Genomic DNA, 21,321 nt, shown 5'->3' on the forward strand with positions numbered 1-21,321 from the left:
TTGTTACCGGGGGGGAGTAGTGGCCGGGGTGGTCGGCATGGAACGTTGGTTGCTCAGCGCGGTGTCAATTGACAGAGGCTGCTGTTGTTGTGGCACTCCCGAGTTCATTCCCTGGCCACCCCATTCATATGAGCTCCCCTGGTTGGTCACTCCCATCAAACTCGATGCACTAGCGGGCGGGGTGGGAAAGGTGTTCGCGCGGTCAATGCCTGGGCGCGGGCCACCGCCCATGGACGATGGTTGAGACATGTGCGAGGACATTGGGGTCTGCATCGCGTGGTGATGCAGAGTCGAGGGCTGAGGTGCGGTCGGAGTACGCTGGGGTCCTGTGGGGGGGACCTTCCATGCGTCGAGCCTGGGATTCTTGCACCACCAAGTTGGTCCGAGTCTGATTTGCCGGGTGGTACAGCAGACCACCAATATTATGCACGAAGAGCGGATACAAAAGATCCGTGATTTTCTCCTTGTTTGCAAACTCCAATGCGCGCTCGAACGGAATCCTGCAAGATATTAGCATCGCTATCAACCTTGTTGTTGCTGTTGCTGTTGCTGCTTCAACATAACAGTTCAACTTACCAGACACCCTTCAAATGCATCGGGCCAATTTTCACGACATGGCGCAACTTCTCGCTCTTCAGGATCCCATCGCGACGGCCACGGGTCATGCCAGCCACGTTCAGTAGTTTTGTACCGTTGATCATGTGGTTGTCTGGGGGCAAGTTAGTTAAGAATTTGCTGGGTGTCCCAGCGGAAGAATTTCACTCACCCTCTCTCCGAGCGACGCAGACTCCCTTGGCTTCCACTTGGTAGCAGAGACTACCCTCATCCTCCCACAGAGTCGCTGTGACGCGAGGCTTGGCTCCTGGAGGTGCCACCTGACCCGTGGAATCGTAGACGAAGCCTTGCAACGGTGCTCCGGTGTTGTTCCCGTATCCCGGTGGGGCCGCGGAATGGTTCACTGGTGGGGCGGTTAGCTTGGTTTTTACGTTCGGAAACATGGGAAAGCTCGGTTATCCCGCGATTCCGATGCGATGAACATACCAGGGAGAGGCAACAACTGAGCGGGCATCTGACCGGCCATGGAGCTCGCAGGAGGTGGGTGTCCAGTCGGCGGGGACGTCACGCCATTGGGATAGCCGTACTGCGGGTAGGAGTGCGGAGCATAGGATGATGCAGGCTGCAGCACCGGGGGCTGCTGGTGATAAGGGTAGTGCGACATGGCACCAGCGGTGGGGGCTTGCGAAGCGTAAGGTTGAGCGGAGGACATATGGGAATGAACATCCATGTAGGGTTGAGCCTGATTCATAGTGCCAAGCGAGGTTGGGCTGGGGTAATAGCCCTCTTGGGCGACTTGGTACTCCGAATCCAGTGAGAGGCGACCTTGGGCCCCCAATTCAGATGGAGGGGGGCTTCTGGGCTCGTGAAGGGAAGCGGCGCTGGACAAGCTTGTACGGGCGCTTGAGCTGACGGAGCTCGGGTCTGGATAGACGAAGCGCGATGGAATCTGAGAGGCCGTCGGTAGGCTGAGTGCGGGGAGCTTGTCGCCTGGCAATAATGGACGATCGACGGCGTGGTGATTGTACCAGGGGGCGTCAGCAGGACCGCGGGTGTGGACCTGCGAGATCGACGGCAGCTCCAGCTTTTCGGTTTCACGGGGAGAACTGGAGGAAGAAGAGGGAAGACGGCTGACGGATGGGGAAATCCGACAACGAGTGATCAAACGGGGGAGGTGAGTGTGGGTGTGAGGAGTGTGAAGTCAAAGGGAAGTAAAGTGTGGAAGTGGAAGTGGAAGTGTGATGTTGCACGGCGTGAAGAGGGGTTGGCAATGCAGGTAGCAGATAGCAGTAGGCAGGCTTTTGTGAATTCAATCAAGTGCAATGCTCCAGGTCATCAAGTTTCATGAGGTCGTGACAAACATGAAAAAGTATGCAAGTAGTCGGTAGTAAAAAGCAGGCAATCACGAAGAAATAAGAATCAGGTCGGAGTCAAGGGGGAAGACCTAAAAAGAAGAGGTTTTACAGAAGGCTGGCGTGCAGCAAACGCATCCCTCTGCAGTTTACAGGAAGGGGGAGGAGCAGGAACACATTCAAGGAGCCGCAGAGATGACTAAGTCTCGAGTGGGAGACTGTGGGAGTGTGGATGTGGAGGGAAATAGAAAAAGAAGGCTGGGAATGCAAAGACAATCCCGGGCCCTTTTGAGTGTTGTGCTCAACAGAAATAGCATCGAATCATTTCAGTGGGGGGTGGGGGGGGGGGAGGAGGAGAGATGGTCGATCGAGTCAACCGCCACCAGAAGCAAGGACCGAGAAAAAAGGAAGTGGGAATAAATGGGGAATAAAAAAAAGAAAAGAATTGGGAAATTGAATTGGGAAAATCAGAGAAAAAGAGAGGAGAAAATGGGAAAAGCGAAAATGAGAAAATGAGAAAATGCAGGGACGAGAGGGGAACATCTGTCGCCACGCACGGATGGTGGGTGCACGCACTGTCAGTATAGAGTATCTACAGAGTACGAAGTACTCTGTAGATACAGAGCAGTAAGAAGTAGCTATACCCTGTATAGCTACTGTATAGCTACTCTTGCAGTTACTACAAGAAACAACCACTACAACTACTACAACGGTTGTTGCTACTCCCATGGTCGATTGCCAGAGTACCATGGTTGAGCGTGGAGTACACTGTATACTCAGTATATACTCAGTGTATACACTCAGTGAACTAGTACTAGCATACAGTTAGTACTCGCCCACACCATAATACTATTACTCCGTACTCCTGTCCTGGCCAGACCAGCACACCCTATCCCAGAAACTAGTCACAGTCTAGTCGCAAGTGGAGCGAGTGATCGATCAACACGGACTCCCGCCCGGATATGCTGAGGCGGCCCGTCGATCGTGCGGGTACGAGAGAAGAGAACAGAGAACGGAGAGAGTGGAAGTACTCCGTACTCTCCCTCTCTGTACGAGTACTGCGTACTCATTACTCTATGGCAGCACTCTGAGTACTATGGACTTCGTCAGAGTACTGCGATAGTACTACACTACACACTACGGTCTCTCCCACCCCGTCTGAGCGTCAAGGGATAATCCACTGGTCCAGAGGCCACCACGCACGGGTGGCTTGGGTCGATCGAGGGTCTGTTCTCTCCACCATCCCTGCCAGTACGACGGCTGGGCATTCACCGACCGGATCGCAAGTCTAGCCCCGTGACGAGCTGCTCTTGCTCGACAAGGCTAGCTCAACTTGCGTGCTAGTCATGACGTGGGATAGAAACAGCCGAGCAGAGAGCAGTGAACAGTGAACAGTGAGCAGTGAAGCGGAGCATATCCGAGTAGTACGGAATAGACCAGACCAGGGCAGATCAGAGTCCTCCATAGAGCAGAGCACAAGAGAGAGCAGCAGTGGCAGCGGTAACAGCAGCAGCAAGGGGAGCAGACTCTGTTACAAATCTCCTCCCTCGGAATACTCTCCTCCTTCTCTGACGACTTCCAATTCACCGCCAGTCGCCCTTGCTTCACAGTCTCGAACAAGGTTGACAGATGTCAAAACATGACAGGGGCCGCGATTCCCAGCTTGACTTGACTTCACTCAACCGGACTACCCTGAACTGACGTGTCTGCTAATGGACCCTCCACGCTATCGGATATTATTGGCATTATTTCCCTCATCCTCCCCTCTCCCCTCTCTCCCTCTGGAATCATCCATGTCCATCTCGTCTGAATTCAATAATGCTAAGCCCGGTGAAGAATTAGTGGATGGATGAACGGGGGTCCGGGTCCGATGGGGCCTCCCCGGCTCCCCGATAGCCCTGGCTATGATCAGACCGACCATCGATTATCGATTCCTTCTGCTCGTCATGTGCAGTGGGTTTCTTCAGTGGCGTCCTGGCCAATCCTCTCTTCCACACAGACCCTTGGCTCTCCTCGGGAAGAAACGGGGCTTAGCTTAGGCAGCGGTGGGGTTAGGGTTGGGGTTGGGGTTGGCTGGTGTGATCCTCTGGTGTGGTGGTGGTGGTTGGTGGTGGTGAGAATATTCCCTCCCTGTTTTCATTCTTTTGGGAATGAGAAAAAAGATGTAGGAAAGATAGTTCGAGAAAAACTTGAAGTACTCTTGCTATTACTATGTAGTATCTTATAAGGTACATAGTTATAATGTATGCTGTCTCCTGCCTCCTCCTGCCTCCTCCCCGTGGATGCTTGCAGAATACATCCATTGACAGCACTCTAATTTCTTCACCCAGCTCGAGTCAGCATCCTCGTCCATGGGCCACTCTGATCCCTGCACCGCAGCTCGCTATCGACGGCCCGATACCCGCTGCGCAGCGTACAGTAGGGGGGATCCGCTTGTCGACAATGGAAAAAAGAAATGCAAATCCGAACAAGAAGAGGGGAGGGGGATGAGATGGCGGATTGCAATTGGGGGCTGGGTGGAGTCTGAAACTACAAGTATCCAACCAGCTGAGGAACGGCTGGATTCATTGGCTTTGGCTTTTTTTTTTTCTTCTTCTTTTCTTCTTTTTGCTTTTTCTCTCCCTTTGCCAGGTTTTGATTTATTTCTTTATTTTTTTTTCTTTTTCTCAAATTTCTCCAGCAATCCTCCGTACCCAACCTCCGACTACTGTAACCTGGGCGGGGGTCACCGAAATCAAATCGAATCACAATCACATTTTCCCAAGCTTGGACCAGGTGTGGGACTCGCTAGCCCAGTCTAGCGCCCCATCACACACCCACACGATGTAATCTATCAAATTGCGTCTGAACGTAGGAACCGTTGAACCGTGAAGATAAGCAAGGGGATCGAGGTACTACGGCCACGGCCACGGCACAGATCATCCATGACAATCCTTATTCGAAGCATTTTTCCTTAATTAATCCCATCTCATCTCATCTCACCCTGATACTTAATCTCACTACGGAGTACCCGATACGGACACAGTCTCCCAAATTACCAGTAATATCTTCTTTTTGTCCGTATCCCTACGGATACTCGTAATGTGATAGACCCTGGCTCCATAGTTCGGTCTTGGTTTAATGAGCAGGACCATTGTCCTCCGCAGCCCTGATTCTCCCTCCTCCACTCTTCCCTCCCCCCGGGGTTCCTAGTGGTAAGTTAGGTTCAGCTCGGAACAACGGTGCCTCTGGCGAGTTCTCCACTGAGTCTTTTTTACGCTATGCCTGTTGACCAACATAGACCATCGATCGACGGGTTCGCCCGTACCTTGCAGAGCGAAAGACCCTGCAGGCCCGTCCGTGCAGAGCGACGACAGTGACAGGTTGCACTGGCGCTGGCACTGGCATTGGTGTCGAACTAAGATGATCACCATGACTGGACTACGGAGCACAGCACCTCATTTAGCAATCCCCGGAATCGACGTCCTTTTGATATGATTTGATATATGAAATGATTTGAGTTGATTCCTCCGTAGGATCAGCAATTATTGGATCACAGGCATTTGCCAGGAGATTCCTCGGTGGGACGGAGGAAATGGGACTTTTGGTCGGTTGAGGAGAAACTAGCGGGCTTTTCGTACAAGGATACCCTGTCTCCGCGGGCCGCCGGGGTCGTACAGGAGGATTTAGTGGGGATTCTCTCCGATGGTCTGTCTGTATAGAGTAATCCGTATGGAGTACAGAGTGCATCTCTTGCAGCTTGAGGTACGAAGTACTTACTCCATACTCCATACTCTGTAGTCGTGAGTCTGGCTAGGTACGAGTATGAGTACTCGTACTCCGTAGTTAGCATGATCTTGTTATGGGATACTACGGAGTACACTTACTCTACCCCGGTTACTCCGTACTGCTGTCGCTGTTAATTACTACTATCACCACATTTCCACGCCCCTCCCCTTCCCTTCCCTTTCCCTCACCTCACGCACATTCCTCTATCTTACCGGCCAGGTTTTCAACTTTGCCACGAATGACAGCACACCACGACAAGACCAGGATCTGGAAAGCCGCGGGGCCGTGCGACCCCGATTTAACCTCGCATTGCATTGTCCCGTGAGAGATCGACTGCACGTTCATCTTGCTCGCCTAGCGTTACTGCTATGTGCTCTATGCTCTGCTTCTTTCCTGCTCCTCCTCTTCTCCCCTTTCTCCGCTGTGCTGAACAATTTCCCTTTTTCTTTTCTTTTCCATTTCACCCAGGTCAGGATCCGGCCATTCCATGTCGGGTCTCTCCTCCGAGAACAAAACCCCATCATGATCAGCTTCGCAGGCTGAACGGAGGGGGCGTCAAAGGTGTAACGACGCTAAATTCTCAACAGCCTCCCCTATTGGATACTCCGGAGGGGAGGAGGGGGGAGGATGAGCTGCAAGCGCCCGCCGATCGACGATCCGACCGGACAATGACTGGCGGTGGCCACGACCACGTAGCGGGCGGCCTAGATCGTGGTGGATTTCACCGCCAGTTGCCCCCTTGCGTGCAGACGTGGCACAGGATGATCCACTGGCCGTTGGTCCCAGGTGGGTTTCTTGTGAGTGGAGTTGTTCGGGGGATGCTCGTCCCCCCTCCCCTATCGCGAATGGGGTTATTTGCACGCCCACGCTATGATTTTCTCCTCACCCTCTAGTCACTCTCAGCTGGATGCTCTGGGCCCTCTAATTTTTTTTTCTCTCTCTTTTCTCTCTAGCTGTCCGAGAGAGGAAGAGATGTGACCTTTGCCCGCTCAGGGCCGGTTCGAAATAAAATCTTGGAATTGAGATTCCGATTGTCAATGCTTGTGCCAATCAATGACAATGCCAATGCTAATACTAATGCTAATGCCAATTCCCACGCCCTATATACTATATTCCCAGTACTTCAGTACGGATACTCCGTATCAGTCTTGTGCCCGGATCCATATCCATATCCATTGGGGCAAATGTCCACGGACCGAAGCGAGACAGGCCCATAGAATTCAAATCAAAATCAAAATTCATCTTCAATCTTCTGAAACCTCCAATGATCGGCACGACGTCAGCGTTCCAGATTACCGTGTGGACTGGTGTGGTCCCAATTCTTTTGCTTTTCCGCGCCTGTCCTGTCCTGTCCTTTACCCTTCCCTCCCTTCGGCCCCGGCTCGACGGAATTACGGAGTTCCCTCCCCTAGCTAACTTTGGATATTCTATGCCGATGCATGGCTCCCAAGAAACTTCCTTCTAAATGGTAGGGCCGAGGAACCAGAGTTGATGTACGACATTCGGCCCTGCCCCCCCCTAATGCACTTCACAGACCCGTGCATACACCCACCCATCCACCCGGCCGACCGGCCGTGCTCTCTGATCTGATCTGCTTAGCTTGTGCCCGGATCTGCTCTATCGCTCTGTTCTGCTCTGCTCCAGCTCTTTCCTGTTCTGCCTTTTTTTGCTTTTTCTTTTTTCTTTTTATTTTTCCCCTTTGGTTGCTCGGGGTGCCACAGTGCCACTTCCCCGTACGAGCTTAGCAGAACAGAGCAGCGTTTCTGCACGCTTCACCGTCTTGTCAGACACTCCCCCGGACGATCGAAGAATGCATGCACAGACATCTTCCCTCGCCTGCATGTATCTCTATGTCCACACACAATTCTGCAAGAGACACCATCAATAGTTACTGCATACATACAGCATAGAGGTAGAAGGCCATGACATGACTTACCGCCGAATTCATAGATTGACGCTGATGCTGATGCTGATGTCGATCCTGTTCCACTGTTCCGTCCTATCCTGACCTGTCCCGTCCTCTATCGTCGCCGTAGCGCGCGCGAATTACTGTATCCCTTCCTGTCCGAAACGCGTGGGTCGCCACATTCTCGAAGCATGCCATGCGTGTCTTGCTCGTTCTGGGCCCGATGGTCCAGAGAGAGAACGAGACCCCGTCGCAGAATCGTGAGCCAGACAGGATAGGTCTTAGCCTGTCTTGTCTTGTCTTGCTGGGATATGGCGACTACTGTTGCACACCGCTGGTTTCAGGCTCGCGCCTTTTCGTTTCTGCCCTGCCACTCTCGTCTCGTCTCAGACACCCACCCTCCTCCTCCTCCTCCTTCAGTCCTAAGAACCCGGGTTTGAGCTTGGGCTTCGTTCGGCTTGGGCTTCGACTTAGGCTTGTGCTTGTGCTCAGGTGCACCCCTCTCTTACTCCCCCATCCCATCCCTTGTGGCTTGTGGTGCTTGGTATCACCCACCTCGTGTCTTTTCTTTTTTGCGTTTTTTATTATTATTTTTAATTCCTCCCTTCTTTTCTTTTTCTTTCTTCCCCGCCCCTCCCGACCGGACCGAGCTAAGTAAGACCAAGTGGAATGTAAGTCTTGCGTAGCCTGCATTGGATTTGCGCAGATTAATTCCCTGATTGTAGACCGACCCTTTTGAGGAGAGGAGAGGAGCGTTTTGTCTCGCTTGCTCGTGTTGGGGCGGGAACTTAGCAGATGCGGTTGCGGTTGCGATGGTTGGCTCTGATATCATCACCTAGTAACTATGTATACTATGCATGTACTCCGTACACACTGCGTGTTAGCTACGAACTCTCCGATGAAATAATGCCGGATCACCATACGCACAGCGGACCGGTTAGCCACAATGCATCGGGTCCTGGCACGGTGTACAGAGACTGTGCAGACAGAGATCTCCGAGGCGGGTTGCGGCAGGCTTCTGGAAGTGTAGTGCATTTGAACACGGGTGATTCCGAGATTGAGGCGTAGATTTTATGTCCCGTACCCAGGGAGGTCTGCATGTCTCTCTCTGTTTCTTTGTTTTTTGTTTGGCAACTATGTGAATGCCGCTGGCTTGGTTTGAATAATAGGCGAACTGCAGAGTACTCACTCTGTATGTGTGTTCCTGGATCTATATTTCGCGTTGAGTTTTAGTCTTAGGTTTATCTAAGGTGGGCGCGTAGTACATACATGCATAGCCAGAGCCAGCGATCTCAGGCAGAATTAGACTGATCAGGGTCTTTTAGTTCTCGTTAGTACCTTCTCACCTTCACGGCCACAGGAGGTCATTCTACAATTAAATGTAAATGTGTTTCTGCTCGGATTCTATCGACTTAAGCAGGGCGTGTACTGTTGTCAACCATCGGATGCTACGAGCTCAACCGTTTATAATCGGATCATATACTTCCATACATGTACCTTTAACTTTGTTGAACAAGGAACGTACATCTGAATTTCATTCATCTCCCTGTAATTCATTTGCTAGTATGGGACGCCCTCGTGATCTAGAGGAGCCAAGGAACTTGAATCTTAAAATTGGCCGTTTCTAAGCTACTTGCTAGGGAAAAATCTCGTACAGCATCCAAGACTCTAATTCATTCTTGTAGGATATTCAACAATACTCTAGCTTAGCTGAAACTGATGCTCTATCCCATAATTGACCCGGGGGGGTGTTGAGCAGAGTCTGCTTAATATCTTCCGGTTTGTTGAAAAACAGTCTCTGGGTATTGAGATGTGAGCCATGTGGAAGATGAACGGCCATCCCAGGTTCAAATTGAATATTGTCATCACAGATTTCATACTGTCTATCTAGGCATTCTAGAGTTGAGGGGGCCCTGATCCAAAAAAAAAAAAAGAAAAAGAAAAGAAAAAGAAAAAGAAAAATAGCTTCTGGGTTTTTTCAGCTTATGGTCCTCGTATATACTTTGTTACTGGTACTGTTCTTGTTCCGCAAAATATATATGACCAACTCTTTCCCCGAACTCACCACATAAGCATTAAATCCAGCTATAAACATTACTGCCAGTATGAACAGCACTTTCAAGAATACCGAGCCATAATTTACATCCAAATAGCTTCAAATAACCCATTTCCTCCTACAAAGACATAAATCTCTACATGCCAACGGTTGCCCACGTGACTGACCAACCCTATCCCAAAACGGCAAAACCCAAACACGCCAACCACGGTTCAGTTTCTCCCCACGCCAACGTCATTCAACATCGACAAAGCGAGAAAAGAAAATCCCTTCATTAACTCTGGCAGGAACTGCCCCCGCCCACAAATGCAGTGACCACCAACGAAACACCGCGACGCGCGCAATCCAAAAAATGAAATAAAAAATGAAAGCAGAATCCGGCACCTTCCCCACCACCGAACTACAGAATTTGAAACATCGCAGCGCCAGCGACTTGACTGGAGCCTGAGCCAGCGACCGGACAACCAACGCCAATGGCGCCCTCCAAACCTAGGCAGCCGACCCTCCAAAATTCCAATATCTACGATAACTGGGTCTCACACTCAACAGGCCACCAAGTAGCCGATAGCCCGTACTCAAACACAACCGCATGGCGCGACACGCGAGCAAAAAAACTCCGGAACCAGTACCGCACTGGGGACTGTCTTCTGCGAAGCTCGGGGGAGTGGAAGCGGGGGCAAGAGCAGCTCAGCGGTGGGACTGGGACTGGGAGTGGTGCTGGTGCTTTTGACGGAACACTGGGACCTGATTCACCGGAGACTGATGCTGGAGCCGGAGCCGGAGCCGGAGAGGGACGCCAGCCTGTACAGAAATCTTCCAGGCCGAGACCCGGTGGCGAATATCGATGGGTTTCGGATGCGGAGGCCAAGCGCTCGCAAATGGGTGTTCGGGATATTCGGAGCTTTATGGGGGTTAGTAAACGCAAGGCGGATGATAAGGTGCATTGGACGGAGAAGAAGTTGAAGTGGCTTCATACTGTGGAGGAGGAATTGAAGAAGAAAAGGCAAGAGAGTGATAGAGATGGAAATAGAGATAGAGATATCTCGACAGGAAGGATGGGGGTGGAGGGTATGTCTTTGCCCAGGGATTCGTATGGATTTTTATCTTCATCTGCATCAACGCCTGCGTCCGCTTCTACATCTGCTTATACTTCCGAGCCTGCCTCTGCCTCTGCTTCTACTTCTGCATCCATACCCGCATCCGCACCTGCATCATCATCAAAAACAAACCTCGAACCCGCAGAGCCGACACCAAACCCGACACCGACATTATCTACCCCCAAAGACGAAAACCAAAACCAAAACCAAAACCAAACCTCCAACCCGAATCCTAATCTCAACCCCGATCCCAAATCCGAATGCAAATCCACCCTCCTAACCGGAACATCAATCTACATAAACGGCACAACCCTCCCACAAATCTCCGACCACAAACTAAAACACCTCCTCGTCGCGCACGGCGCCAACGTCGCCTCCTTCATGGCGCGGAAGGGCGTAACACACATCATCGTTGCACCACCGGGAACAACAGGCGCCGGTGCGGGCGGTGGTCTCGCGGCGAGAAAATTGCAGACGGAGATTTCTAGGGGTGGGTGGAAGGGGGTTAAGATTGTTGGAGTTGAGTGGTATGTTTCTGTTTCTCCCTCCGGGTCTCTCTGTCTCTATATAAACATTTCCGGTATTCATCGATATGGATGCTGGTCTAGATTAGCGTTGTGCTGTGGAGGCTAACTTTAGTAATATCAGGGCATTGGAAAGTATCAAGGTAGGAAAACGGCTTGCGGAGTCGAAATTCTCTGTTCTGACTATCGCGCCTAAGGGACAGAGGAGTGTTACTGGGTTTTTTGGCGGTGCTTGATTCTGATTGATACATTATTTCACTCCCCTTTTTTTCAACCTTCTGTTCGCATCGGCATGGCGTTCGTTACATGGGTAAATTACATATTGCATGGTATGGCATTGGCAGGATTTAAGTTTCTGTTTTGGCTGGATACCCTGGAGTTCAAGAAATGATAAACCTAACTTAATTCAAAGTGACAAAATCGTATCTCTTGCCTTTCTTTACTCTGTATCGTTTATGCTTAATATAGGAATGCCTAGTGAGACGGGGTAGAATGCTCGAAGCAGCACGATCGGAACGTGCGATGTGAAATAGCGTTGGGACAGGCGCCAAAACCACCACCAAAGACAGCATATATAGCAGAGCGCTATAGGACAGAGGGAGCAACGAGATGGGTGTATATTGAAACTATTCTAGTCCTTCGAGTTGAAGGTATTCGCCAGCCTTCCAAAAAGGGCTTAGCCTGCTGTTCTAGAATCCATCAATCAAAGCATTTTGCCAATAATGACCGTTCTTCCCCAGTACACTAGGTACTTCCAGTCCTCTAAACAGTACGTATGGATGAAGATAATGATATTGGGGTGTGTGTTGGTCAGGGAAGGAGGTGGAGATTAAAGTTAGTTAGGCTTTTGAGGGAGCTGACTAATACGAATAATTAGCTTGACAGTGAAGACTGTGTCAATTCACAAAGCTATACTGTATCAAACACACTATAGAGCATTTCAAGACGAATAGGCTTAAATTGATAGAGTTCATAGTGCAAGGTAGATGAGGCCAAAGGAATGTATTAGGTAGGATGGAAGCCTGTATTCTGTTTGGAGATGTCCTTTTATAGGAACAATCTCATTATACAATCTACCGACCAATCAAATCTCGTCTTGAGCGAACAGGTAGCGGTTCCCCGCTACACTAGGTTAATTCATCGTTCTTTCCCACTCATATAAGTGGCAAATCTCTACCTCAGAAGTCCATAGATCGCGTAGATCTGATTTTTTGAAGATCGCATCATCCAAATGAACGTTTATTCTTTTGGAAACGACCCTTATAAGCAGATAGAATTTCTCTTCTCACTCCATTCTATCTGAGATGGAACTGGGAGACATCGCGTCCCACATTTGTCTCGTCGTCGTCCTACTTTTGAGCCCCATCTTGGGAGAATGGATCTAGAAACTTCCAGTCATCATCCCTCAACCGCCACCAATCGGACTGAATAACTTGTTCGAAACATCGAGGAGATCCTCACCGACACCGTCACTGTGCTCAAACCCACAGCGAAATTCCTACTCATGGGACACGTCCGCCTCTAGAATGGTTGGGTGCATTACCTCTCAGATTGCTAGAAATATTCGCCGCCCGACTAATCGATGATTTTGCTCGGGCCTTCGGAATCGTGGCCGTTGGCCAAATCAGATCTGGCAGAGCTTTCTACGTTTGCGCTTCCTCTCACTCCCGAAGCACTCTCACCAGAAGGTAGCGCTTCCAGCTGTCCAGGTTTGGCCCCTTCTGTTCGAGGTCCCCAGGATACCACATGTCTGGCTGCTAGCGGTCCGTTTGAAATGTCCGCTGTGACCTTTCCGACCATTCGGATGGTCAACAAGGCAGCTTACCCCGATGCAGCTAGTGTCAAGGCCAAGGTGTCGATGGTGACCCAAATAGAGAACTCGGATGAAGAGACACTTCTTCGCTCAGTACATCCTTCGTTGAGAGACTGTCCCCATGTTGCAGTCATCGAGCTGCTCCTCTGGATCGGCCTGTCTGGATAACAGAATCACGCTGCCGCTGATCGATAAGAGCAAGTTATTGCCCATAGTCATATTTATGCTCTCGTCCCTTTTATTGTCCCCGCGAATCATGGCCCAACTCAATGCTGCCCCGAGACTCCGGGAGCAGCTGCTCCAGCCCGAAAAGAATTCCACCGACGCACGTCTGAAGCAGCTTATCAGATCCAGACCCAGTAATATCGACTTCGAGAAAATTCAGGCAGTCAGTCGCATCCCCGCTCAAGAGTGCACATGCTGTCAAGCAGGCAAAGGCCCTTGGAATATTTGTGTGATTTTCCAGCCCGATCCCAAGGCGAGTCCTGCCACCAAGTGTGCCAAATAGGCGAACCAACCAAAACCGAACAACTTCACCATACCGTGTCCATAGCGGCTGTCTGCTCTCTATTTCAGATCGATCGAATCAACAACTTTAGCAAACCAGTCGCTAAATTAAAAAGAACGCGTTGATAGTGATTGAGAAGGTGCTATCGTGCCGGACAGCAGATTTCATCTCTTACAAAATCACCTTTAGCCTAGGTTTCTAGTACAGGATCATGCTTTTGACACGGAGAAGGTACAAAATACGTTCTGTCTTCACCTTATGAATACATTCTCTGAATAGTATATATTTCCTGTTTCTGCTGTGTCTACTACATACGACCATAGGGTGTGGAGAACAGGGCTTCCCGTCCGCTCAGCCGTACTTAAGCCACATACTAAACGTGGTCAATAGCCATAGAGCCCTGGATCCTAAATTATCGTTAGTCTCTGTGTTGGGGTGAGTGCGGGTGATATGGGTGAGATAGGCAAATCGTCAGATTATCGATAAAACGGCAAATTTCCTAATCAGTATACGTTAATAAATTATTGCATACTACACAAACTCCGTATATTCTTAATAGAGATACACATAATTAGAGTGGGCAATTTGGATCCAGCAGCAGCAGTAGCAGCAGCAGCTTCTCCTGGTGATAATGATGGGCATGACGGAAATCAGTCTACCCTTGCCTCTAGCCCGGTCCCTGCCTCGCCTTCGGCGAATAGGAAGAAAGCAGCTACTTCACCCAACCCAAGGTCTTAAAAGACCAAGAAGGAGCCAACAACTGAAGAAAGTACCGTGGAGAATATCAAGCCCGAAGAGCAGCTTGTCAATTTGGCAGGACAGGGGCAGCATGAAGAGACAGCTCTTGAGGAGGATGTGGTAATAAACTCCGAGGATACTGAAGATGAGCTTACCATGGAGGCCTAACTTTGTATCATACACCTATTTTTTGGATCAGGGCTGGGATAATCTCCGTTGAAAAGCTGTCTGAGCTCGCTCGGCAAATAGAGGCTCATACTAGTAACTCATTCCTTCATGGAGAGCTACTAGTGTCTTCAAGTTGCTACTATTACATTCAATACAAGCAGCTTCAAAATTGTTAATGTCTCTTAAGTCCACTATGTCACATGTTGGCAACAACAGCCAAGGAAAGAGACCCAAGAGAATTTAAAGCCGCTTGGCTCTGGGTACATATTCATCAAGCGTCACGGCTCGGGTTTCCAGCAGACTCGTCGTAGTCTTGATTTTCTGGCCCAGAATCCGCTTCAAAGACATCGATAGACTCCGCAAGTGAAACGTCTTCCGCATTTTGAGGAGGTTGATCCTGAGCTCTCGAAAGATCATTTTCTTGTTGGTCCTTCTCATCCCCCAAGCCAGTATCGAGCAAGCGAATTCTCAGCGTCGATCCGGCGGACACCAAAGTTCTCCAATTTTGCTCAGTGACTGGAGTCCCATCCATGTCCATGATTTCATATGACCCTTCCTCCATGTCGGGCCTCACGATGTGATTATCCCGAAATTTGGCTCGAATTTGTGACTTTAACTCCTGAAAAGGGAATATTAGAATTCATTTAGCGAATCAAAGGGGAGGGCTGGAAATTACTGTGAAGCTTTCGCACGCAGCATGTGGAACCAGGAATGCCCTGTCATTCTCATCAAGCATCCTGCTAGGTTCCGCAGATGTGACTGGACTGGCTCGCCGAACTCGAGGTGTATCCGGGCTTGCAGAAGACCTCTCATTGGCAGTCGTGGTATCCTTTGCAGTTTCGGGCTTTCGGGCCGATTTTTGGTCCTTCATTCGCAGCTTCTCAGGGAGCATCTCGTCAATGTCCCAGACATCAGACGATATTTCAGGCTGCCTGTGAAGTGGCAAACGTTCTCCCGAATTGTTCATGTTTCCGGGCTCTGAATATGCCCTGGGTGCTCGTGGCGGACGCTGATAATAGGGCCCCGCCTCACCCCACTGTCGGTTACGTGTATTAGTACTAGTACCAGTAGTCAAGGGAGCAGCACTATAATGGCTAGGCCGGGACAAGTGGTATACATCATGGTTCGTATTGTCACAATATTCGCATCCCGAACAACGATATCGACCAAAGTGGCCTTTTATGGGGTTCTTCTTCGGCAGATGTTCTCCAATACTGTCCATGTTTGACAAAGCAAACTGTGCTCCAACAGGGAGATCCATGGCCAAGAGAAGCCGTGAAAGGCCTCGCTTCTTTTCGTCACATGCGGCGGGTACGTCGAAAAATGTGATATTTCGGTAATGTCGCCTTTTATCGAAGGGGGTGTAATCAAAGTGACAAGGAAACATTTCCTCAAACTTTTTGAAACGAAGATAGAGGTCTTGACGCCTATCTGTCAAATTTGGGATGTTGTTGGAGGATTTTTGAAGCATGCGAGTCTCACTTTCCAGACAAAATGCATATCCAATAGTGTCATTCATTTCTTCATGGCACAGCAAGGATAAATCCTTTGCTGTGTAGACCGCTCTTTGGTCATCCTCAGACATGTTTGCAAGCCTAACAAAAGCGTCATACCTAGTGCAAAGATCCCCAAGTGCCGCGGCGTTTCTTTCGATCAGTCTTAGCTTGCTTTCCAAAGTATCTGGAACAGATCGTGTTTCGGGTTGTTTCTTTGTTTTGTCCGCAGATGATTGCTCATTCGCGTTTTTTCGACAAAGGTCGCTTGTTGAGGGAGGAGTCCTTCTAAATTGTGGCTCATCAAAGAGAAACGACCTCGGATTGGATTCTGCCAATAACCACCCGAAGTATATTCTACTATTGATTAGTTCCCAATGATCTGTGAAGATCTTGCCTGCTATTGATTTTGCTATTTTCCGAAACTGGTCTTGGACGGCAAGAACTTTGTCGTTTGAAGGGACGTTTAGAAAAGCGATGAGCATTGTTGCATTTGCAAAATTTGTGAGGAGAATCTGCTCGTCTTTTCCCTTGTTAGGTTTGCGCTCACAGAACTTATCGACTGCGTCTTGCAATTTCTCAAGGCCGAAGGCTAATTCAAAGGATCCATCCTGAGGATAGGAGCCGTATTCGTCACAAATAAGAGTTAATATAAAACTCAATAACCTGTGTGATTCCCAGTGATATCCCTCTTTGACAAGAAAGTCGTACCAGGGGCCAAGCCGAGGAAATGCTGTGTCTGATCCCGCTCTCCATGAAGCCTCCGAAACTGACTCGTCCGAGTCTGAGGCTGGTGGCAAGTTCGATGCCCTTGCTTTGATTGAGGGATAATAATTTTGACCTGCAGTTCGATGCCGAGACCCTTTCATCTCGAGTGGAGACTTGTGGTCTCTAGTTAAGGAAACTAACTCATCTTCAGTCACGCCCCAATTCAGGAGAGGTCGAAACTGCTCAGTTTCTAGGTAACTGGACAGGCTGTGCGCCAAGGAGATAATTTCCAAAGATAGCTCAATAATTTGAATCTGAGTCATTCTTAGTGATATTTCGGGTCAAATGAGACATATTAAGGGTCATACCCGCATCCCAATAGATGAGTGAAACCATGAACATTTTTGTATGCGAAAAGATCCCTCTGGCCCAAATTTTGACTTTTCCGTTGACTTTTTCATCTGCACATCTTCCGACAGGTGTTGTGAAGTTGTTTTCGGTAGAGAATGGGACCGATACCGAGACAGATTCTCTTGGTTTGAACCGTCATCAAGTTCCTCGCTTTGTCCTAGAACCGACTTTGCCATCTCAAGAGCTGGGAGAAGTGCACCCTTGGTATGAATGTTTGCAACACACTCCAGCAATTTCAACAAAGTCATCTCATTGTGAGAGTAACTTACTGAAGAATCATGGCATCGGGTATGAACAAACCGGGACATATTGCCGAAGGCTCCTTGTTGCTGCAGAAGATCAGCGTATTCTGCTACAACCGGAAAAAAGTCCATATGTTGAGCGAGTCGAGATTCGAAAAAGGATATCCCGGCTTTGAAATGGCCCAAGCGATTCAATCTCGATAAGTGTGACAATTCATCGGAGAGATCGAGTGAGGCACCAAGATCGAGATGCACGGTGATATCTTTTGCTTCATCCGCAGAACACAATACCGTGTCGAATGTATTCTTTTGACTTTTGATGCTGCTATCCGACTTCTCTCCAGTCTCCGGGGCCAAATCCTTTGTTTCGGAACTAGCCGGAGCAGGATGCTTCCAATGCACTGATCTAGATGGTCTCTCCACAGAGGTAGGGTATATAGAGCCCTCTGGGTCTCGACTATCAGTATAGAATTTGCGAGACCGATCGTGACTCAAGGATCTTTCAGGGCGGTGTACTGTCAGTCCTCGTCCTCTGCGACGACTTCGAGGCGGCGTATAGCTCCAATCCCGATGATGAATATCCTCATCCTCGTTCATGGGGCGCAACACATGTACAGGCGAATTATCCCGGTCCGACAAATATTCGGTTTCCTCATCCGAATCAAGGCGACCGGTTGAAATATTATAAGTCATGGTGATTCTGGAGGTGTCTATGTGTGAACCAGAGTTGAGCAGCTGAAAGATGAGGGGGAAGACATGGGGCAGTGCGCGGCTCAGCCACAGAGCGCGCAAAAGTACGTAAAAGCAACGAGGAGGCATTTGAGCCATTACCTGGGTCCCGTTCACGGGTGCTACCTTTTTGTATATTAAACACTGAGACTCAATGATTATTACCTGCTTGCTTTTTCTACACAAAAGTCAGTATACTCTGTATCTTATAAGTTATTAATGAGTATCTGTTTGAGCATGACCCTGCTTGTAAACAAAAAAGTTGGCGTGATCACCTCGGCGGCAGGTAGGCGGGGGGCTGAGTTACTAATTTTTACCCACTGGCGGCTACGGACTGCCCTATTTGAGACGTGAACTGCCGTCTATTCAACCGAATTCCCCCTTTTTCCCCCTCCCCCCATCCACTGGCATAAGCATGGGATTCAGTCGCTCGGCTTCCAAGCCTTTTCGATATGTTGACTTGTCCCAAAGCAAAACAAGCGCCAGTCTTTGTGACCTCCAAGTGGAGAATCTCCGAGTAGACTGTTGTTTCCTCATGTCAAAATCGCGATGGGGCCAATTCAACAATCAGGAGAGTGGCGTTATGTACGTGGATTTGACATTTCATCAGCCAGGAGAGTGCAAATTGTCAGAAGCGACGATTACCATGGACTTCTCTGAGCTCAATCCAACAGCGTCTCAATCCAGCCCCAATGGACCGGAAATTACAGAATACTTTGGCCCTCGAATCATGACGGGACCAAGGCGTGAGTACAAGGTCTCGAGAAATGCGTCTTTGAATCCCAAAATCGGGACACCAGTTGGTATTACTGCTGAGGCAGGTGGTCTCTCCAGGACATCCGAGGTTATTCACACATCCAGATGGATGTTTACCGGTACAAGACATCCGGAAGAAACACCGGACAAAAGTCAGACACGACGGAGCTGTTTTCGACGGCTTATCTGGCATCTAGAGGAGAACAAACTGGATGATCAAGCCGTTCAACAACCTACGGTTCACTCAGCCGTCACTATTCATCATGGTTCACAGCCCTTTCTGCTGGATCTGAAAATCGAGGCTAAGATGCATCGATGGCGGGATCGAATCAAGCAATCATTTATTCTGCCGCCGAGGAGTCGAAAGTCGTATACGAGATCGTTGATAGAGCCAAGAAAGGAAATCGAAAGCGATGAATCGTTTCGCGAGACTGTTCTCGGTCTCGAACAGGCTATGATTGACAAGAACCTCCATCCAGTACCAGGTAGGTTTTACAGAGCCTCTGGCAGTAGCGTTCTTTATTAACAAAAGTCTACAGAGATCCGATATCCAAAGCTTGATAGCCGAGCCGGCGATATTGGAACTGAGTTGAGCGATTACGCATTGGAAAGCCCAAGTGAAGACTTCTCATTGTTAGTGGGGACTCTGGTTGACCAGAAAAGGCCCTGTCCTCCAGAGTCCACCAGATCAACGCCTTCAGTGAGCTCCAGTACCACGCTTGTGGAACCGATGGGGGTGAGTAGGACCATAGGAAGGGAGGAACCGACCCCATCGATCACAGAGGACAGGCCGACTGCTCCACCAAATGATCCAAATTTCGGCCCTCCGCATGAAAGAATCGATTATCCAAGACCTATTGATCCTAGCGGGGATGTCTTTCTGTTCACGTTTCTTGTGCTGTTTGGTCATATTTCCCAAATTTTAGCTGGCGCGATTCATTTTCTGATTCTCCGGCTCAATGATTTGCATTCGATTGTGGAGAAGGCTGCTCGTCAGGGTCATGGTATGAAATGAAACTAGGATAATTGGAGTCACTGGCACTGCGAATTTTGAGCAGATTTGATCTTGTGCACACTACTTCCAGGAATTTATGATGTATTTCTCTATTAGGGACTATTTAGTACATACGACCATAGGGTGTGGAGAACAGGGCTTCCCGTCCGCTCAGCCGTACTTAAGCCACACGCCGGCAGGTTAGTAGTATGGTGGGTGACCACATGCGAATCCCTGCTGTTGTATGTTTTTGTTTTGATTCAATTCTTCCAAGCATGATGAAGCTTGGCTACCTAGGTAGGAAGTTAAGCTCTCACGTATTTCAATGAGTTACGGATGCCTTTAGCGAATCGCCCCCAGCGGTGCGGGTTCGAGCGACATAGGATATGTACTTTATCTAATATTCTGCTATTCTGCTTTGAGTCGTTCATTGTAGTAGAAAGCTCAACACTGAATAAATAACACCTCGTTGTGGGGTATTAGAGCTTTCTCTGAGCGTTATAACAATACAAAAATGTGACCAGGATTGATAGGGCTGGTCTAAGAATAGTTTGCAGGAGGTTGTGGATAATATGTGAACTTTAAATATCATCCTTCCTTCCTATGTTTGTCACCAAAAAGGGCCCCTTGTGTACCAAGAACTCAGTAGTTTCAAATGTAGATAAAAGATAGCTCCAGTATAACGTGTTTTACCCACGAGTCGGCCACCCCTGCGAGTCGGCGTCACGAAAGATATCAAAAGCATCGTCCAAGAAATCCACAATGAGGTAAACTCCATAGCCCCAAAAAATTATCTAATACACCGGGGGTTAATTAAATCATACATAGATGGACAAGTCTTGGTCTGGAATATCCGACAATGTCAATGCAATTCACCGCGGCCAAGCACCAGACCACCCGGGATCTAAAAGCTCCTACTTTGCTGCCATGCTCTTCGCAAATAGTGAGGTTCGGACACTGGGATATTACGTCTTAGACAATATCCTCAAAATAGCCGCAACACACCCTGAGTTCGACCTTCGACATTTGGTCGTTCTTTACAGAGAACTTGTCTCCGCCCCGGCTGAGTTTCTAGGATACGTCGGCACTGAATCCCTACGCGACAGTCACAGAAAGATTGACGAGCTCATTAAATGCAAGGTGGAGACAAACGCTAATCAGGAGGAGGCACGGGAGGATTTGCTCGCCGTGGTGAGTGTTTTGGCTCAGTATATCAATCCCCTCAATGCCCCGAATTTGCTTTTATTCCCTTTCCCTTGGAGCATACGTCCGAGTATCCTATTCCCGGGCCGTCAGATTGAACACTATGTGCCCAGGTGGGTTGTGTCTGGGGTTTTGTGTGATTATGTGGCCTTCAGAGGCGCTATTATATAAGGGTTATGGAAAGAAGACGAAACCAGGTTGCCATGGATGGGAACGGACAGTCACGGAGATGGCCAGTGTATAGTGGCAGTTACGGCTCCAGGATCGTTTCATATAGTACCTAGTATGGAGACTAGCAAA

At 49.2% G+C, this 21,321-nt stretch overlaps 9 protein-coding genes across 9 annotated transcripts; 5 read left to right on the forward strand and 4 right to left on the reverse strand.

The window, feature by feature from the left end:
* Nucleotides 1–3: 3 nt before the first annotated feature.
* On the reverse strand, nt 4–1,660 carry N7481_003766 (KilA-N domain-containing protein; the record flags this gene model as incomplete). The annotated part of the gene is given in 5 exon segments (XM_057262985.1): nt 4–326; nt 340–500; nt 577–709; nt 767–958; nt 1,042–1,660. Coding segments are annotated over 5 exon segments (1,428 nt in total), but the record flags the coding sequence as incomplete, so codon positions are not given.
* Nucleotides 1,661–10,110: 8,450 nt separating this feature from the next.
* On the forward strand, nt 10,111–11,494 carry N7481_003767 (uncharacterized protein; the record flags this gene model as incomplete). Its single annotated transcript, XM_057262986.1, has 3 exons — nt 10,111–10,705; nt 10,880–11,261; nt 11,383–11,494. 3 exons carry the CDS (start codon nt 10,111–10,113, stop codon nt 11,492–11,494), a joined length of 1,089 nt encoding a protein of 362 aa, XP_057124647.1.
* A 1,346-nt stretch (nt 11,495–12,840) lies between these two features.
* On the forward strand, nt 12,841–13,239 carry N7481_003768 (uncharacterized protein; the record flags this gene model as incomplete). Its single annotated transcript, XM_057262987.1, has 1 exon — nt 12,841–13,239. The coding sequence occupies one exon, from the start codon at nt 12,841–12,843 to the stop codon at nt 13,237–13,239; it is 399 nt and encodes a 132-aa protein (XP_057124648.1).
* An 88-nt stretch (nt 13,240–13,327) lies between these two features.
* Nucleotides 13,328–13,579, forward strand: N7481_003769 (uncharacterized protein; the record flags this gene model as incomplete). The annotated part of the gene is made up of 1 exon (XM_057262988.1): nt 13,328–13,579. One exon carries the CDS (start codon nt 13,328–13,330, stop codon nt 13,577–13,579), a length of 252 nt encoding a protein of 83 aa, XP_057124649.1.
* A 1,177-nt stretch (nt 13,580–14,756) lies between these two features.
* Nucleotides 14,757–15,047, reverse strand: N7481_003770 (uncharacterized protein; the record flags this gene model as incomplete). Its single annotated transcript, XM_057262989.1, has 1 exon — nt 14,757–15,047. The coding sequence occupies one exon, from the start codon at nt 15,045–15,047 to the stop codon at nt 14,757–14,759; it is 291 nt and encodes a 96-aa protein (XP_057124650.1).
* A 90-nt stretch (nt 15,048–15,137) lies between these two features.
* N7481_003771 (uncharacterized protein) lies at nt 15,138–16,847 on the reverse strand (the record flags this gene model as incomplete). Its single annotated transcript, XM_057262990.1, has 1 exon — nt 15,138–16,847. The coding sequence occupies one exon, from the start codon at nt 16,845–16,847 to the stop codon at nt 15,138–15,140; it is 1,710 nt and encodes a 569-aa protein (XP_057124651.1).
* Nucleotides 16,848–17,048: 201 nt separating this feature from the next.
* N7481_003772 (uncharacterized protein) lies at nt 17,049–18,032 on the reverse strand (the record flags this gene model as incomplete). The annotated part of the gene is made up of 1 exon (XM_057262991.1): nt 17,049–18,032. The coding sequence occupies one exon, from the start codon at nt 18,030–18,032 to the stop codon at nt 17,049–17,051; it is 984 nt and encodes a 327-aa protein (XP_057124652.1).
* Nucleotides 18,033–18,714: 682 nt separating this feature from the next.
* N7481_003773 (uncharacterized protein) lies at nt 18,715–19,350 on the forward strand (the record flags this gene model as incomplete). Its single annotated transcript, XM_057262992.1, has 1 exon — nt 18,715–19,350. One exon carries the CDS (start codon nt 18,715–18,717, stop codon nt 19,348–19,350), a length of 636 nt encoding a protein of 211 aa, XP_057124653.1.
* A 1,168-nt stretch (nt 19,351–20,518) lies between these two features.
* N7481_003774 (uncharacterized protein) lies at nt 20,519–21,192 on the forward strand (the record flags this gene model as incomplete). The annotated part of the gene is made up of 2 exons (XM_057262993.1): nt 20,519–20,585; nt 20,647–21,192. The coding sequence occupies exon 2, from the start codon at nt 20,647–20,649 to the stop codon at nt 21,190–21,192; it is 546 nt and encodes a 181-aa protein (XP_057124654.1). The 5' UTR covers nt 20,519–20,585.
* Between the last annotated feature and the right edge of the window lie 129 nt (nt 21,193–21,321).

The sequence above is a fragment of the Penicillium waksmanii genome, assembly GCF_028829765.1.
Source record: "Penicillium waksmanii strain IBT 27052 chromosome Unknown utg000004l:1.0-5674109.0:1.0-5678898.0, whole genome shotgun sequence".
Classification (NCBI taxonomy): Eukaryota; Fungi; Ascomycota; class Eurotiomycetes; order Eurotiales; family Aspergillaceae; genus Penicillium; species Penicillium waksmanii.